Source organism: Oncorhynchus tshawytscha, linkage group LG14 (genome assembly GCF_018296145.1).
Source record: "Oncorhynchus tshawytscha isolate Ot180627B linkage group LG14, Otsh_v2.0, whole genome shotgun sequence".
NCBI classification, from domain to species: Eukaryota; Metazoa; Chordata; class Actinopteri; order Salmoniformes; family Salmonidae; genus Oncorhynchus; species Oncorhynchus tshawytscha.
The window spans coordinates 32823901-32843496 of NC_056442.1; the positions used below are offsets into that span (position 1 = coordinate 32823901).

Sequence of the window (19596 nt, forward strand, 5' to 3'; positions counted from 1 at the left end):
GGTGATTTAACAAGCGCATTCGCGAAAAAGCACTGTCGTTGCACCAATGTGTACCTAACCATAAACATCAACGCCTTTCTTAAAATCAATACACAAGTATATCTTTTTAAACATGCATATTTAGTTAATATTGCCTGCTAACATGAATTTATTTTAACTAGGGAAGTTGTGTCACTTCTCTTGCATTCATTGCATGCAGCGGCAGGGTATATGCGTCAGTTTGTGCCGCCTGGCTCGTTGCGAACTAATTTGCCAGAATTTTACGTAATTATGACATACATTGCACAACCAATGTTAACAGGAATATTTAGACTTATGGATGCCACCCGTTAGATAAAATACGGAACGGTTTCGTCGTTCACTGAAAGAATAAACGTTTTATTTTCGAAATGCTAGTTTCCGGACCATGTTAATGACCTAAGGCTCGTATTTCTGTGTGTTATTATATTATAATTAAGTCTATTATTTGACAGAACAGTCTGACTGAGCGGTGGTAGGCAGCAGCAGGCTCGTAAGCATTCATTCAAACGGCACTTTCGTGCGATTGCCTGCAGCAGCTCTTCGTAATGCTTCAAGCATTGAGTTGTTTATGACATCAAGCCTATCAACTCCCGAGATTAGGCTGGTGTAACCAATGTGAAATGGCTGGCTAGTTAGTGGGGTGCACGCTAATAGTGTTTCAAACTCGTCACTCGCTCTGAGACTTGGAGTAATTGTTCCCCTTGCTCTGCAAGGGCCACGGCTTTTGTGGAGCGATGGGTAACGATGCTTCGAGGGTGGCTGTTGTCGATGTGTTCCTGGTTGGTGCCCAGGTAGGGGCGAGGAGAGGGACAGAAGCTAAACTGTTACACTGGCAATACTAAAGTGCCTATAAGAACATCCAATAGTCAAAGGTATATGAAATACAAATGGTATAGAGAGAAATAGTCCTATAATTCCTATAATGACCTCAACCTAAAACTTCTTACCTGGGAATATTGAAGACTCATGTTAAAAGGAACCACCAACTTTCATATGTTCTGAGCAAGGAACTTAAACGTTAGCTTTCTTACATGGCAAATATTGCACTTTTACTTTCTTCTCCGACACTTTGTTTTTGCATTATTTAAACTAAATTGAGGCTAAATGGATTTTTATTGATGTGTTATATTAAGTTAAAATAAGTGTTCATTCAGTATCGTTGTAATTGTCATTAATACATTTTCAAAAATCGTCCGATTAATCAGTATCTTTTTTTGATCCTCGAATAATCGGCATCCGTTTTTGGTCCTCCAATAATCGGTATCGGCGTTAAAATCCTAATCGGTCGACCTCTACTCCAGACCTGTGTGAATCAACTCGTTAAAAGAATAAACAGCATTGAGTTTGTCATGTAGCCAGGCAACCAGCCAGCACCAAGAAGCGCAACGTAATGAGGACTTGGAAATGGCACCTATTCTCTATATAGTGCACTACAGGATTCCCTCAAAGACCAGCTCTGTTTAGTATAATGTCAATTCTTGTAACTAGTTTCACTGTTCTGGCAGGCAAGGCATTGCGGCTGCATTATACGGCTCTTATAAGCTGGCAGAGTTCCAGGAGGCAGGATGAGGTCTATGCCTACAGGTCTGGTATCCTATTTCAATTCAGACCATACAACGGCAATGTAAGCTGTGAACACTGCTATCGTAGGTGAATGGCTGGCTGAATTCTTCCTTCCAGCTATTCTAGTTTTCCCCTCTTTTTTGTTTATTGATTTGTAGTGTTCGTTGATGAGTGAACCCGGCTGTCAAACTCACTAGATGGAGATTAGTCAGAGGATGCTAGAAATGTTGTGAAATGTTTCTGCTGGTACTTAACCTTGCTGCTCTAACTGTTAGCATGCTCTGTCCTCTAACTATGCCGTCTTTCTCTCCCCACAGAGGAGAATGAGCTGCGGGAGAAGCTTCGCCTCGAACAGCTATCTGACCACAAACGCAATGATGTCACTACCTACTCCTCCCCCATCCAGATGAACTATGTGACCCGAGCAGAAGACTCCTGCCCCTACTCAGAGCTCTGCCCCGCCTTTGTCCCGCCCCCACTGCCGCCCCCCTCCATGACTGTCATCCCTATCCCCATGATGACCTCCAACCACACAGGTCTGCCCCCACCGTCCCAACCCCCTCTTCCACCACCCTGTCCCCCCAGGCTGGGGCAGTACCCCACCTGGCCTCCCCCAGGAGGGACCCTCACTCTCCAGGGCAGGGCCACCAGGGACAGGGTGTGCTTTTGGCTCTCTCTCCTCAGGTGAAGACAGACCACTCCCACCACTTGTCTTTGGCTCAATCTGGCAACCACAAGCAGAATCATCACCACCATCACCTTCCACAGATTGTTTCCCCTCAATCTGGAACCCATAAACTGCAGCAGAAGCAACAACAGCAGTCTCCCCAGCTGGTGCAACCCTACCCTGGCTCCATCGTCTCAGCCTCCCAGCTGCATTCCTTACTCCCCCAGCCAGGGCCCCCCCAGACTCCGTGCGGAGGCCAGACCAGCCCTGTTGGGGGCCGAGGCAGCCCCCCTGACCTGGACGGGAAGAAGAGGCCTGGAGGGTAAGTGGCCATTTAGTTATTTATAGGAGAGGATGGTTTGAACTTTGTTTGGATTTTTTCCTCCATTTGCCTTTTAGTTTTCCTTTGTCGGTAACTGTGCCTGTGATTGTCAGTCACTTGTTGAGTGGTAAGGCACCAACGGTATCAGAAGAATCACCAACCATGAAAAGTCACTGCACTGAAGGATTCTTGGACTAAATGATTCTTGGCTTATGTACTTCATAATGGGTATGTCCTGATTGGACAATTGTGCAATAATCAGATCCAATTAGCTCCCTGTGCATATTATACAGTATATTGTTGAAGTAAAGTAGAAGATGATGGAGTACTTTATATTTGTTGGTTGATTTTGATTCTTGTTCTGTGAGTCTCGTCGTCTTGCCCATTCTGGACACCCAATCTTATAATGTGCTCCGATCTGTGCTTTTACAGGGCAGGGACAAGAGAAGTACATAACAAGCTTGAGAAAAACAGGTGGGTGCATCTCTCTCCCATGGTCGCCTTTATTAAACAAAGAGGGTTGAGCTCTTTGCACAGGACAGTTTAAGGTTGAGATTAGGTGTGCACTTTTATTTTTATATTTTTTAAATGTATAATTGAACCTTTTTTATTTAACTAGGTAAGTCAGTTAAGAACATTCTTATTTACAATGACGGCCAAACCCGCACGACGCTAGGCCAATTGTGTGCCGCCCTATGGGACTCCCAATCACGGCTGGATGTGATACAGCCTGGATTCGAACCGGGGACTGTAGTGATGCCTCTTGCACTGAGATATAGTGCCTTAGACCACTGCGCAACTCGGGAGCCCACTTATTGCCCACGTCTTTTTTTCAACCGAGTTGCTTGCTTCTCTGTCCTGTTCGAAGAACAACTTATTCTCCCATTTATTCACTTATGGCTAATCTATAGCTATTGCATTTGTCAGACGATAATTGACATCTTGGACTTGTTAAAGGCTTTGAATGTTCTGCTTATTCTGCTAGTACTTCCATGTACTGTAATAGTAGGGTTATAATGCCCAGAACGGGACTAAGCAGGGGAGTTGTTGCCGTACCCCTGCCTGTATCCTTTATCAGATATGTTTTACCAGGAAACAGAAACCTGTTCAATGTGTCTTATGTTACTAGGAATTATTTATTAGTCCCAAATGGTAAATTGGTTTGCAGCATTTTTTTTCTTTTTGAATCTGAATATGTGAAATCACGTCTTGCCCTGCCTCTTCCTCTAACTAAAAGGCTCTTCTCTCTACCTTCATCCCTCCATCCCTTATACTCAGACGTGCTCACCTGAAAGAGTGCTTTGACACCCTGAAGAAAAACATCCCCAATGCAGACGAGAAGAAGACCTCTAACCTCAGTGTCCTGAGGAGCGCCCTCCGATATATACAGGTAAGCAACCTAGAAGAACTGCATGGCTGAGCAAAGGAGAAACTACTACCGAGTTGTTGAATTCAGTGTCGATTTTCACAATTGAATTTACTGTGGATTTTCTAGTTTTCCAATGCTGATTGTTTCCCTGTCAAGGGGAGCAGGGTCAGTTTTCTGTGAAGCTTTGTTTGAAGAAGCTTTTTTCCAGTAACGAAGTTGGAGTTTTATACTTGTGGATAATTTAATATGTGTTGTTGGCAGACCGTGTACTGCAGGGGTAAGGCAACTAGATTTGGGGCAGCAGGTAGCCTAGTGGTTAGAGCATTATACTAGTAACCGGGAGGTTGCTAGATTGAATCCCCGAGCTGACATGGTAAAAATCTGTTGTTCTGCCCCTGAACAAGGCAGTTAACCCACTGTTCCTATGCTGTCATTTTAAATAAGAATTTGTTCCTTACTGACTTGCCTAGTTAAATAAAGTTTACATTTCAGCCGCAAGTCAGCCGCAGACCGATCAGGGGCCAGAACATGATTATAATCATTTGTACACTGCAAATTGACTAAAACCAAGTGAGATTTGTATTTGAAAATAACCATTTCAAACCTTGATTACATTGAGACATGATCATGTCTTTATTTGTGAGAATACTTGGTGAACAGTGACTAAATTTTTTTTTAAATTGCAGAATTTCTAGTGATTTTAAATTTTTGGTTTGTTTTTGTGACCAACTTTTTATTTAGTTTTGTCATTTTCTTTTAACATTTTTTATTTACAGGTACAATATTTTTGGGGGACAAAAAACTAAAATACTTTGGGGGGAGGACAAAATAAATCACTCGCGGGCTGGTTTTGGACTGCGGGCTGCCTGTTGCCGACCACTGGTGTACTGTCTGGTGGTGTTGCTAGGAACTGTCTGAGCACTGAACTTTTCTGTTGCTTCTTCAGTGTGAAGTGATGGTATATATTCCACATCTACAGGCGGTTTCTTGTGTGGGCAAACTGTCTGTTACAAAATTGGTGTAAATGGCAATTCATTTAAAATGAACTAAGATGATAACAATCCTTATTTTGTGTTCGTGCCAGTAGGCTGATATTGGAGCTGCTTTGTATGTCCTAAGGTCCTTGGTGTTCTTGGCAACGTCATTAGGTCTGGTCTGGTTAGTCCAGGGGAGGGAAGGAAGTTTCTAGTCTCAAGCAGAAAGCTAAACTGTCTGGATATGCTCTGTTGCCTTTGGGTATAGGCGGAACAGAGTCTCCAATGAAAATGTACAAAGAGTTCATTAAAACCCTTTTGAAAGATTGATTAAAGATAATCTTAATAAAAAGCTTTATAAAACCTAATCTCATGAGATTAAAACCTTTTTTTAATGGACTTTTGTGGTTGAAACAGGAATGACTGTAATTGTGGTTCAATGAGTCATGATGTGTGATACTGGCAGGGAGTATAGCGAAAGCTGTGTGCAAGCAGATGACCGGTGTACAAAGGTCTTCGACTAAGCTACTTTAACTCAGGAGTGATGTGATCGAGTTCCTGTTGCTATGTTTGCTGTGTGTGTGCTTGTTTAATATGCACACACACTACTTTCCTGTGCACTTCTGGTGCTGGTGAGGATCTGATCTTGTATGTTGGTGGCAGCGGTGGGGTTTTCCTCCCTGGGAGGTGCATGGAGGATGGCTAGGGAGGGCTATGAGAGACTAGGAGAGAGGGAAACTAGGGCAGTGTGGGTGTACAGAGAACTCGTGTCACCCAATCTCCCTCCTCCCCCTGCCTCCCTCTCTGTGTGATGAGGGAACGCTGCCGTGTTAGTGTGGCGTGTTCGACTAGCAGACTGACCCAGCACCCCCCGACAGCCAAGCTGGATTTAGGATGTATTTAAAGCACGTACTGGCCAGGAAACAAACAAACAACTACAGATATATATTCCACTCTTGATGTATTTACACTAGCATGGTCCTCCACTTTTAGGAATTTAACATACGCTTATTTAGTGAAGAGGGAAATCAGGTTTTTTATTTAAGATTTTCAGTACATTGTAATATATTTCCATCTTAATAATGCACTTTTGCAGGACTGAATACTGGTATAAAAAAACTATATTGAATAGTGTATGTTGTAAACTCCCACCAGTCTTAGAAGTTATAATAAGAATGCGACACAGGCCTACGTTTGCATAGTTGCTTCATGTTGCTATAAAACCATCGCATCCTCCGGTCTTCCATTTTACTGATCAGTTTACTGTAAGAGGCTCCTTCTCAGTACTACTGTCTATGGAGCTCAGACTGGGCAGCGTTTCCTGATAGACCAGCTCAGTACACACACACTAGCCTATAGCAGGCCTCTCTCCTTGGTAACAGTTGACTAGTAGAAGTCGTGCTGAGTCACGCAGTTCTCGTCCCTAATTGTTATTGGTTGCACTCCAATAGTGGTGGGTTAGGGGAGAGCAAGGGAGGGGTAGAAAGAAGAGTGGAGAGAGGGAAGAGATGATGGGAGGGGTGTTTTAAAAGTCTAGTGCAGGGCAGGCACGTGTTTCCCGACTGCACGCGCCTCTCTCTCTCCCTACATGCCCCCTCTTGATCCCCTCTTCCATTTTTTTTGTTACTTTAGGCTGGGGGCAGAGGGTGGGGCAGTCTACTAATGTGACCAATGAGTTTGAATAAGAGGATTTGGGCAGAGGATTACTTTTCATTTGATTCATCTTTGGACAGTGATGCTGGCAGCCCTTCAGTCGCTGCAGCTAGCAGCATTACACTCAAAGTTCCAAAATAATAGACATTTCAAATCTCATATGTGTGTGATGTACACTGCTCAAAAAAAAATAAAGGGAACACTAAAATAACACATCCTAGATCTGAACGAATGAAATATTATTATTAAATACTTTTCTTTACATAGTTGAATGTGCTGACAACAAAATCACACAAATTATCAATGGAAATCAAATTTATCAACCCATGGAGGTCTGGATTTGGAGTCACACTCAAAATTAAAGTGGAAAACCACACTACAGTTTTTTATTTTACCTTTATTTAACTAGGCAAGTCAGTTAAGAACAAATTCTTATTTCCTATGAACAGTGGGTTAACTGCCTGTTCAGGGGCAGAACGACAGATTTGTACCTTGTCAGCTGGGGGGTTTGAACTTGCAACCTTCCGGTTAATAGTCCAACGCTCTAACCACTAGGCTACCCTGCTGCCCCATGCTGATCCAACTGATGTAATGTCCTTAAAACAAGTCAAAATGAGGCTCAGTAGTGTGTGTGTGGCCCGTCTGTAATTTAGCCCAAACAACTACCACCCCTACTGTATTTGCTCCTTTGCACCCCATTATTTCTCTCTACCTTGCATATTCTTCCACTGCAAATATACCTTTCCAGTGTTTTACTTGCTATATTGTATTTACTTTGCCACAATGGCCTTTCTTTGCCTTTACCTCCCTTATCTCACCTCACTTGCTCACATCGTATATAGACTTATTTTTCTACTGTATTATTGACTGTATGTTTGTTTTATTCCATGTGCAACTCTGTGTTGTATGTGTCGAACTGCTTTGCTTTATCTTGGCCAGGTTGCAATTGTAAATGAGAACTTGTTCTCAACTTGCCTACCTGGTTAAATAAAGTTGAAATAAATCAAATAAAAATAACTGATTCAGGTATTTTTAGCCGGCTCCTAATTGGTATGCCAAATGTTGTTATTTTTGATGGCTTAGAATGCCCTTCTTGCCTCGTCTCACAGTTCGTTCACAGCTTTGTGCAAGTTACCTGTGGCGCTGATGTATGTATAGTTTTTTTTGTGCTCTAGGGCAACGGTGTCTAGATGGAATTTGTATTTGTGGTCCTGGCGACTGGACTTTTTTTGGAACACTATTATTTTTGTCTTACTGAGATTTACTGTCAGGGCCCAGGTCTGTCAGGGCCCAGGTCTGGCTGAATCTATGCAGAACATCTCTAGGTGCTGCTGTAGGCCTTCCTTGGTTTGTGACAGAGGCACCAGATCATCAGAAAACAGTAGACATTTGACTTCGGATTCTAGTAGGGTGAGGCCGGGTGCTGCAGACTTCTTGTGCCCTCACCAATTCGTTGATATTTTTTGTTGAAGAGGGTGTGGCTTAAGCTGCATGGCCCTGTGGAAAGAAATGTGTTTCTTGCCAATTTTAACTGCACACTTGTTGTTTGTGTACATGGATTTTATGTCGTATGTTCTCCCCCCCCAACACCATATAGCAGTATAGCAGACCCTTGTATAGCAGACCCTCATGCCAAATTGAGTCAAAGGCTTCTTTTTTTATAATCAACAAAGCATGTGAAGACTTTGCCTTTGTTTTGGTTTGTTTGTTTGTCAATTAGGGTGTGCAGGGTGAATACGTGGTCTGTCATACGGTACTTTGGTAAAAAGCCAATTTGACATTTGCTCAGTATGTTGTTTTCACTGAGGAAATGTATGAGTCTGCTGTTAATGATAATGCATAGGATTTTCCCAAGGTTGCTGTTGACGCATATCCCTACCTTGCCCTTTGTGCTGTTGCCTGTGCCCAATAATGTTTGTACCATGTTTTGTGCTGCTACCATGTTGTGTTGCTACCATGTTATTGTCATGTTGTGTTGCTGCCATGCTATGTTGTCTTAGCTCTCTATGTAGTGTTGTGGTGTCTCTTGTGATGTGTGTTTGGTCCTATATATTTTTTTTTATCCCAACCTCCGTCCCCGCAGGAGGACCTTTTGGTAGGCCATCATTGTAAATGAGAATTTTTTTTCTTAGCGGACTTGCTTAGTTAAACTTTTTATTTATTTTGTCGTCATCTTTGTTTGAGCAACATGGCCTCCTGGGTAGGAGTGCTGATCTAGGATCAGTTTTGCCTTTTAGATCATAATGAATTCAATTATTTTGGTTAGGAGCGACCTGATACTACATCAGCACTCCTACTCTGAGACTCTTTATGAATGGAAACTCTGATCATGTTATCTCCAGGCCGAGTCTCTTATCAGAGCATGCCTCTTCTCTTGTTTTCCACCGAGGTTACTGTCACTGTGAGGTTACTTCTCAGCAGAGTGGCTGTTGGCGAGAAGTCAAGTCACACTTCCTTGTTTCATTTCTTCCTCCTTTCATAGAAGTGACCGAGTGAATAAGCTAGAGACCAAACCGACAAGGAACTTGCATTTAAGGCTGAACTTGCATTAAAGGCTGCCTGCTTGCAAGCAGATTTTTACTTCCCATGCTTGTCGGTTTGAGCAGTTTTTCTCTCGACATTTTCTCCTACAGTAGTTAGTTGTCCTTTGTTAGGCTGTATTAGTTACTTTACGACTTCTTAAGATGTGGTCTGTAACATGGAATGTTTTTCTGACCTAATTGCTGCTGTTTGATATAATGCGTGTTAAAATGGCTGTGTGTGAGAGATGGCTAGGGAGAGTGGCTGTGTGAGAGATGGCTAGGGAGAAAGGGAAATGGGGAGAGAGTGAGTGGCTGTGTGTGAGAGATGGCTAGGGAGAAAGGGAAATGGGGAGAGAGTGAGTGGCTGTGTGTGAGAGATGGCTAGGGAGAAAGGGAAATGGGGAGAGAGTGAGTGGCTCTGTGTGAGAGATGGCTACGGAGAAAGGGAAATGGGGAGAGAGTGAGTGGCTCTGTGTGAGAGAGATGGCTAGGGAGAGTGGCTGTGTGAGATGGCTAGGGAGAAAGGGAAATGGGGAGAGAGTGAGTGGCTGTGTGAGAGATGGCTAGGGAGAAAGGGAAATGGGGAGAGAGTGAGTGGCTGTGTGAGAGATGGCTAGGGAGAAAGGGAAATGGGGAGAGAGTGAGTGGCTGTGTGAGAGAGATGGCTAGGGAGAAAGGGAAATGGGGAGAGAGTGAGTGGCTGTGTGAGATGGCTAGGGAGAAAGGGAAATGGGGAGAGAGTGAGTGGCTGTGTGAGATGGCTAGGGAAATGGGGAGAGAGTGAGTGGCTGTGTGAGATGGCTAGGGAGAGGCTGTGTGAGATGGCTAGGGAGAAAGGGAAATGGGGAGAGAGTGAGTGGCTGTGTGAGAGAGATGGCTAGGGAGAAAGGGAAATGGGGAGAGAGTGAGCGGCTGTGTGAGAGATGGCTAGGGAGAAAGGGAAATGGGGAGAGAGTGAGTGGCTGTGTGAGAGATGGCTAGGGAGAAAGGGAAATGGGGAGAGAGTGAGTGGCTGTGTGAGAGATGGCTAGGGAGAAAGGGAAATGGGGAGAGAGTGAGTGGCTGTGTGAGATGGCTAGGGAGAAAGGGAAATGGGGAGAGAGTGAGTGGCTGTGTGAGAGATGGCTAGGGAGAAAGGGAAATGGGGAGAGAGTGAGTGGCTGTGTGAGAGAGATGGCTAGGGAGAAAGGGAAATGGGGAGAGAGTGGGTGGCTGTGTGAGAGAGATGGCTAGGGAGAAAGGGAAATGGGGAGAGAGTGAGTGGCTGTGTGAGAGATGGCTAGGGAAATGGGGAGAGAGTGAGTGGCTGTGTGAGAGATGGCTAGGGAAATGGGGAGAGAGTGAGTGGCTGTGTGAGAGATGGCTAGGGAGAAAGGGAAATGGGGAGAGAGTGAGTGGCTGTGTGAGAGAGATGGCTAGAGAGAAAGGGAAATGGGGAGAGTGAGTGGCTGTGTGAGAGATGGCTAGGGAGAAAGGGAGAATGGCTGTGTGTGAGATGGAAAGGGAGAATGGCTGTGTGAGAGATGGAAAGGGAGAATGGCTGTGTGTGAGATGGAAAGGGAGAATGGCTGTGTGTGAGATGGAAAGGGAGAATGGCTGTGTGAAAGATGGAAAGGGAGAATGGCTGTGTGAAAGATGGAAAGGGAGAATGGCTGTGTGAGATGGAAAGGGAGAATGGCTGTGTGTGAGAGATGGAAAGGGAGAATGGCTGTGTGTGAGAGATGGAAAGGGAGAATGGCTGTGTGTGAGAGATGGAAAGGGAGAATGGCTGTGTGTGAGAGATGGAAAGGAGAATGGCTGTGTGAGAGATGGAAAGGAGAATGGCTGTGTGTGAGAGATGGAAAGGGAGAATGGCTGTGTGTGAGAGATGGAAAGGGAGAATGGCTGTGTGTGAGAGATGGAAAGGGAGAATGGCTGTGTGAGAGATGGAAAGGAGAATGGCTGTGTGTGAAGATGGAAAGGGAGAATGGCTGTGTGAGAGATGGAAAGGAGAATGGCTGTGTGAGAGATGGAAAGGGAGAATGGCTGTGTGAGAGAGATGGAAAAGGGAGAATGGCTGTGTGAGAGAGATGGAAAGGAGAATGGCTGTGTGAGAGAGATGGAAAGGGAGAATGGCTGTGTGTGAGAGAGATGGAAAGGAGAATGGCTGTGTGTGAGAGATGGAAAGGGAGAATGGCTGTGTGTGAGAGATGGAAAGGGAGAATGGCTGTGTGTGAGAGATGGAAAGGGAGAATGGCTGTGTGTGAGAGATGGAAAGGGAGAATGGCTGTGTGTGAGAGATGGAAAGGGAGAATGGCTGTGTGTGAGAGATGGAAAGGGAGAATGGCTGTGTGTGAGAGATGGAAAGGGAGAGTGGCTGTGTGTGAGAGATGGAAAGGAGAGTGGCTGTGTGTGAGAGATGGAAAGGGAGAGTGGCTGTGTGTGAGAGATGGAAAGGGAGAGTGGCTGTGTGTGAGAGATGGAAAGGGAGAGTGGCTGTGTGTGAGAGATGGAAAGGGAGAGTGGCTGTGTGTGAGAGATGGAAAGGGAGAGTGGCTGTGTGTGAGAGATGGAAAGGGAGAGTGGCTGTGTGTGAGAGATGGAAAGGGAGAGTGGCTGTGTGTGAGAGATGGAAAGGGAGAATGGCTGTGTGTGAGAGATGGAAAGGGAGAATGGCTGTGTGTGAGAGATGGAAAGGAGAATGGCTGTGTGTGAGAGATGGAAAGGGAGAATGGCTGTGTGTGAGAGATGGAAAGGGAGAGTGGCTGTGTGTGAGAGATGGAAAGGGAGAGTGGCTGTGTGTGAGAGATGGAAAGGGAGAGTGGCTGTGTGTGAGAGATGGAAAGGAGAGTGGCTGTGTGAGAGATGGAAAGGGAGAGTGGCTGTGTGTGAGAGATGGAAAGGGAGAGTGGCTGTGTGTGAGAGATGGAAAGGGAGAAAGGGAGAGTGGCTGTGTGTGAGAGATGGAAAGGGAGAAAGGGAGAGTGGCTGTGTGTGAGAGATGGCTAGGGAGAGAGGGAGAGTAGCTATGTACACCATGCTGCACCATGGCTGGAACTCTTAAACCCTGGAGTGCTCAACACTGGGACTCCTCCCGCTCTTCTTTCAGCCCTCCCTCCAGCCTGCCTCATACTGCTCATAGGGCCACATGAGCAAGAGAGCACATGGCTAGCCTGAGCTTCGTAACATAATCACCCCCCCCACAGCTCAGTGCTAAAGCTATCTCCTCTCCTGGAACTGCCAGGGAGGGAGACTTAGCTACCTGCTAACTGGAGGGGAGGGTGGAAGGTGGGGAGGGAAAGAGAGGGAGGGGACATGCACAGACAGCCGTAAACACCAGGCTCATTTTACCCAGCCTATTAGATTTAATTGGCGACAGAAGGACTCTGACGGAACCTGTTTGGGAAGAAGAGCTGTGCTGTTGGAGGGGAAATGTGCAGTTCCATGTGGTGGGGAAAGCTGCTCATGTCAGATCATATCAATATAATACAAAGTATTTGATGTTGCAAATATGAGCATTTCTCTGTTTTAAGAGTAGATCATGATTTTAGAGTTTATTTTTCACAGGCAGAGATTTTAACTTAGTTCCTTTTCCAAGTCCAATTCTTTGAATGAATGAATTTGACATGTTTGAATTCATTCAGTCTAGATTGAGAAATAGTTTTCTATTGAGAGGAAATCACAGGTTTTGAATTGTTAGTGTTTTATTTTCTTCTTTGATTCCAGGCCTTGTTTAAGGATTTATGTCATCAAGAGGCCTATAAAATACTGTGGGTCACCTAGTTGTTCAGTTCTGATTCTCAATGACACGTCCTTTCAAAGCCGCTCCAGATCCTATCTCGTTGGGAGGGTCAGACGTTGTGTTTTTGGGTCAGGGCCCCCTGTGAGGGTGTGAGCGTTGTTCCAAGCTGGAATAAGGGAATGTTACTTGTTTTGAACGATTGTCATTGCAGTGTTGAAACAGCATCTTGGTCAGGTTTGAATCATCACTTTTTCAAGAGCAACAAAAATGTTCTGCTCTTTTCAATTTTAAGAAAACGTACTGTTCCTTTATCCAGACTGTCGCAGCAAGATTACATGTAGTTGTGCCATTTCCTTCAGCCCTGTTTGTATTAAGTAACCTTGACTCACACTGTCACAGCTTGCATATAACAGATGTTAGAAAAGTGAGTTTGCTGTTCAGTTCCACACAGCCAGTAATGGCCACTCCATCCTCTGCCAACCGCTGAGAATTGAGGAGTCGAGACGACAGGGTTGCTGTTTTGTATTGTTCACAGTGCTCTCATTCTAGCAAAGCACAGTGCCAGTCAGAAAGATTGGAAAGGATTTTGATAGTGGCCTTTCGTCCTAAGCAACTCTTCCTCATAGTGACAGGCAACAATGCATCAAGATTATATAATTCATTACATGACAAGGACTATCAAATTAGGCCATTTTACCCCCCAGTTTTAACACAAACACGCACACAGCGCTTGTGTACACACACCCTAAAGTAGTTATTTGGGGCTATTTCCAATAAAATGCAACTTTTTTGTTTTCAATTCCAATTTGGGACCCAGTGAGAAGATAACAACAACGGTTTACAGTTACTGACAATCACCGCAAACGCTAGTCAAAAGACCAGTGTCCCCAAGTCTAATTAGCTAGCGCCGTGCACTGAAGGAGTGGCTTTTCCGTAACGTGGTTGGCTGCTTGCCTTTCACGCTAGCTAGTTTAGGCTAGCGTAGCGCAATCTGTCTCGGCAGTGCTGCAAAAGTGAGTCAGTGAGTACAGCCTGGCTGTGGGGCCATGTGCTCAGCACCTGCATTGTATGTCACGTCGCCTGAGCGGTGTTTATACACGCACACACACACACACACGGCCCGGTCCTGCTCTGCTTCCTGCTCTACTTTATTTCACGCAGACCGAGGCCCCACTACTCCTCTGAGGAAAGAAGGGGGAAGGGAGGGAGTTATGTCTGTCACGTGCGAATGAAACAAAAGCTAATTGTAACCCTGTCTCCCCCTCTTCCTTTGACGTAGTATGGGCGGCATTGTCGTAGCTGCAGGGCTCTTTCTTTCTGTGTTTAAGGATGGTAGGGACTTAGTAGTGGGTGGATCAATACAGGCTGATACTGAAGAGGTGCTGCCACGCTTTCTCTGGATACTTGTCATGTGTTCTGTAGTGTCCACCTGCGGTTCTTGGCCTGTTTATCAGGTACACCGTTTTTATCTAGTCTCACCCTAGCTGTTGCTGTGTGTTCTATGTTCTTGAATGGGGGAGAGGGGCAGCTATCCTTGCTGTCTAGACTGATAGTAGTACAGATTGCCTCGCAGAGTGTTTGCCTATCTTCAAGGACAGTATAGAACAGCCGTACCAATGGAAACTACAGCTAGTATAGCAAGCAGATAGAGGTGTGTTAATGTCTAGACGCAGCTAGCTACTAGATGGCATAGTGGACTGAGGTGGGGCCATAGTCGTTGTATCAGTGTGAGTCCAGTGGGTCTGGGTGTTTTTGTAGGGCAGTGAGTAGTACATACAGCATCTCTCTCCCTCTCTGTCTGAGTCATAGCACTAGGCTTGTACAGCTGTGGCCCACAGAATTCCACCGTATGTTCTCATGAGCATGCTTGCAAAGACATGCCCCCACACTCGCATTCACATACGACTGTCTCTGTGTTAGTGTTGGCTTTATGCCTGCGTTCTGCAACCGTTGTTATAGCATTGTTTATTTGGTCGCTGATGTATGTTTTTGATGCCTTTTTTAATATTCTACCATGGTACAGCTGGCACACTGGGACAATGTGCTGCTTATCACCTGACGGGTTGCCAAGGAAACAATGGCGGTTTTCAGCTGTTGCCGTGACAACAAAATGGGGGGACTCCAGTATTTAATTCGTCGAGACGAGGAATGCAGACAGGTCTGTGAGTAGAAGGTGGGGCAGGAGGGGTTGGGGGGATCTGATTGGAGCAGAGTGCTGTCGATGAGACAGACACACCTCCCTCTGAGGTCTGTCTAGGATAGGATAAATGGGTGACTCACCACCAGCCAGGCAGGGGAGTCTGCAGCAGTATGCCTTCTACTGGACTGATAGAGCCTTAAACACCAGACTGGCTGTCACAGTTGTTTTAACTGTACTCTGACCTAACAGTTCAATCAAGAGAGAATGACACATCTGGTCTTTAGCTCTAGACTGCACATCAGTCTCATCACACACCTTACCTGTCATAGTGTCATCACACACACACACTTCACCTGTCCTATAGGCTGCATAGCGTCATCACACACTTCACCTGTCCTATAGGCTGCATAGCGTCATCACACACTTCACCTGTCCTATAGGCTGCATAGCGTCATCACACACTCCACCTGTCCTATAGGCTGCATAGTCATCACACACACACACTTCACATGTCCTATAGGCTGCATAGCGTCATCACACACTCAACCTGTCCTATAGGCTGCATAGCGTCATCACACTCCACCTGTCCTATAGGCTGCATAGTCATCACACACACACACACTTTACCTGTCCTATAGGCTGCATAGTATAATCACACACTCTACCTGTCCTATAGGCTGCATAGAGTCATCACACACACACACTTCACCTGTCCTATAGGCTGCATAGCGTCATCACACACTCCACCTGTCCTATAGGCTGCATAGAGTCATCACACACACACGTTTCACCTGTCCTATAGGCTGCATAGCGTCATCACACGCTCCACCTGTCCTATAGGCTGCATAGAGTCATCACACACCTCATGTCCTATAGGCTGCATAGTATAATCACACACTTTACCTGTCCTATAGGCTGCATAGTGTCATCACACACACCTCCTTTCTGTCCTCAGGGTTGAGGGAGCAGTTCACACATGTAGACTAGACAGGTCATGTATAGTAAGGAATAGGGGTTGTGTGTGTGTGTGTGTGACAGCAGGGCATCCTATCTAATCCTGACTGAAGACCTGCAATTGGCCTGACATCTATTTATACTTCCACACTGTACAGTAATTGTGCAAATGTAGAATTTGTACCTAGCTACATTTTACACAGTTACAGGAAGTCCAGGTCTGTTAGCAAACAGCTTTATGGCTCTGTCATAGATGAGTCCAGACTTTTGTAGCCTTGTCCTGATTGGCTAGCTGTGATTCTAGTCCTTTTAGCCTCGTTCTGATTGGTAATTCATGATTCTAGTCTTCTTAGCCTCGTTCTGATTGATTGGCTAGTTGTTATTCTAGTCTTCTTAGCCTCCTGACTGGCTTGTCATGATTCCATCGTCTTCTGAACCTAGTCGTAATTGGGCAATACCCTTTGAGGAGGGAGAGTGAAACTTAATGTCTCTGTCTCTCATAAAGTCAATATAAAGGTTTTGTGTCCCAGGCAGACTCCATCATGGTGTTCTTCCTAGTTGTTTTCGGTCTCCCAGGCAGCCCAACAGATGGTATAATCTCTCTATCCTTGCTGCCCTCCCTCGTACAGACCTGCCCCGCCCACTACAGCCTGTTTTGTCAGGCCTGTGACAGCTGACCAGAAAAGATGAACTAGGCCAGAGAGCCACTGCCCAGCACCTCTCTCTTTCCATGCTCCCTCCCTCTATCCAGGTCTCTCTCTGTTCTTCCTTTCACACAGTTGTGCTCCCTGGCTGTAATGTTAATGTCTGTGTTGCTTCTGCTCATCCAGTCAAAGGAAGCAACAGACATGGAACTTTTCAGACATGTAAATGGCTTGCCCAAGACTTTCTTTTAGACTGCTGCCAGTCCTATGAAATAGTTGTGAGTAATGCTTTCAGAGTAATACATTAGTGTCCATGTGGTTTAAAACGATGGGAGGGGCCCGCATAAGGAGACATGCACACAGTTGATTATTGTCTAACAATTGTAGTGCCACACTCAGTACTAGTTAGTTTTTCCACCGTGGAATTTCCTGTGATTCTCTGGAATCCCAACGTTTCTGGTCCTGGTTCAAGTCTCGGCCATGAATGGCTCCTGTCTGGCCAGGCTTTGTTTTCCTCTGCTAATCTCCCCCTGTTTAGACTCACACACTGCTCGTCCCTCTGTTTAAATGGCTATATGACGCTCCCATAAACATGAATGCAGCAGGAAGCCAGTTGCTCAACTCAACTCAGTCTACCGTGGAAGTGAAGTCGATGCAGTGGTGACTCATAATGACCTTCTGAAGAAACATTATCTAGACAGTACATTATCGACTGTTGTAAACACTCAGGATGTGGCTGTGGTGTCGTTTTGACGGTAATATATGATTGACATAGTTTCTGTGCAGGGAGAGAGAAGGATCTCTTGGTCAGAGCATATAGCCCTGTCTCAATATGGATAGATGAAGTGGAGACCATGGGGTCAGGAAATGGTATTTGTGTTATCATTGGTTGTGTGATGTACTGTAACAGACAGTATAAAGAATAAACTGATGAGGGGCGGCTTGTTTGTCATGTTGATGAGAAGAGGAAAATGGTTTATGCAAGTGGTCCCCGCAGCTGTTGCTTAAACAGAGGCCTGGACAGCAGATGTTTTTTATTAGAGCTTACGTTAGATGAACGCAAATGGGGAGTTTTATGACAAATGGCATATCATATTTATTATGAAGGGGCAAACTCTGTGTACACATTGATGACCGATGACATTTGGCGTAGTCTCCAGCCAAGAGTGAAAATGTGGATATTACTGGCTCTATTGAAGAAGTTGTGTGGAACATGAAACTTCAGTTTAAAGTGATTATTATAATGAAAGCAAGCTTTCTAAAATATTTGATTTTCATATTTATAAGTGTGTGAGTTTTAAACTGTACTGAGCCCTCTCGTCTTCCTCTGTCAGACGTTAAAGCGCAAGGAGAAGGAGTATGAGCATGAGATGGAGAGACTGGCGCGGGAGAAGATCGCTACTCAGCAGCGATTGGCTGAACTGAAGAACGAGCTGAGCCAATGGATGAATGTCATGGAGATCGACCGTGTTCTCAGACAGACGTTTCAACCAGAAGACGACCAGGCTTCTACCTCTACTGCCTCAGGTACGCTCAATCAATCCATTAATCAGTCAAATTAATTTAGAAGCAGTTCATGAATAATGACACTAAACAGTTGTCACCAAGTACTTTACAGTAATCATACTTGTAACGTGTACCTGGGTCTTTCTGTGAACTAGGGTACCAGTGGGGATTTCTTACACAGAACAACAAGTTGCAATTCATTGATAATCTGCCTTTTTTTCCCTTCATGTCATTACATTAAACCTCTTGGATGTAAAGTCCCCTGTTTTGGAAACCTGTGTGGTTCTGGTACCGGGTCCTACTGACATTTTCCCTTATAAATCGATCTATGGACACCATCGTAATAGGATGCATTGAGCGGTAGCCTTGATTCTCACGGACACAGGAGTATCTATTTTTTGCCCGTGTGAAGCAGGATGTGATATCTGACACCACTTGAAGCTGGGATGTCCCTCCTACCGTTTAATTCGCTCTTCCAACTGTCCATCAACTCCTGGCGAAACCCGGTGCCACAGCCACTAACAGTGTATATTTTTGGAATCCATACATTCTAGCGCAGCAGGAGAGTGGTTTGTCGCTGTGGCACATTCCAAGATCCATTTTTTTTTATAGCCAGTAATGTAAAATAATGAATAGATTTTAAACAAAATTCTTTCTGTTTGTCGTAGACGGACAAGATTAATATGAGCTGAAAGGCGTGTTCCTAACGAGTACCTGGAAGCCAAGCTAGAGCTCTGTGAGACTTTCACAGAGATGGGGGCGAACCTTTTGATCGAGAGACCTTTAAAAAAAAAAATGCACATTTTCTCTTAGACTTAACATAGACATATGTATTTTACAGTTACAAGGTGAAGTCCAATAGTTTGTCATTTGATTATACTATATTTAGAAAGCATATGTCATTTCAAGCTTTATACATAGTTTTGTTGAATAGGAAATATATCATATTTCAATTGTATAATTTGTACTCTGTGCTTGACCTTGTCACCTCAAGTGACTATACCTCAGCAATTTATAACATATTAGAACCTTGGCGTATGCAGCATTAGTTGTTTATGATGAATAACTTTTGGGGATTACGTAGATCACATTTTCGATGACATTGTTACATTTAACTGGTTTAAGATCTAAGGGGGATCATGGCTATATTTAAAACATGTTTAACCCTTTATTATGTTTGGTGTCTTGGCTGATTTGTCCAAAATCTTGTGACATAAAACATTACAACCCCTGTCTGCCATTTATACACCACTCCAATGAAACTACAAGGCCATTTATACACCACTCCAATGAAACTACAAGGCCATTTATACACCACTCCAATGAAACTACAAGGCCATTTATACACCACTCCAATGAAACTACAAGGCCATTATTTCAGCGATTTATGGGAGTGCAAGTTGTCATTATCATATATTAATCAGTTAAATTAGACATTGAACTTGAGTCCTTGGATCTGACTTTTTTTTTTGTATTGAGATCTCAGAAATGCAGTAACTACATGACATTTTCTGTCTCCTTATGTTACGGGGTGAAAACA

The 19596-nt window shown here is 44.6% G+C and overlaps 1 protein-coding gene across 1 annotated transcript in view; it reads left to right on the top strand.

Moving 5' to 3' along the window:
- Positions 1–19596, top strand: part of LOC112267043 (max-binding protein MNT) — a 29169-nt gene that overhangs the window by 5655 nt on the left and 3918 nt on the right. Inside the window, 5 exon segments of the mRNA XM_024445052.2 lie at positions 1902–2239; positions 2242–2573; positions 3006–3047; positions 3852–3963; positions 17885–18077. Coding sequence (XP_024300820.2) covers positions 1902–2239; positions 2242–2573; positions 3006–3047; positions 3852–3963; positions 17885–18077 — 1017 coding nt within the window.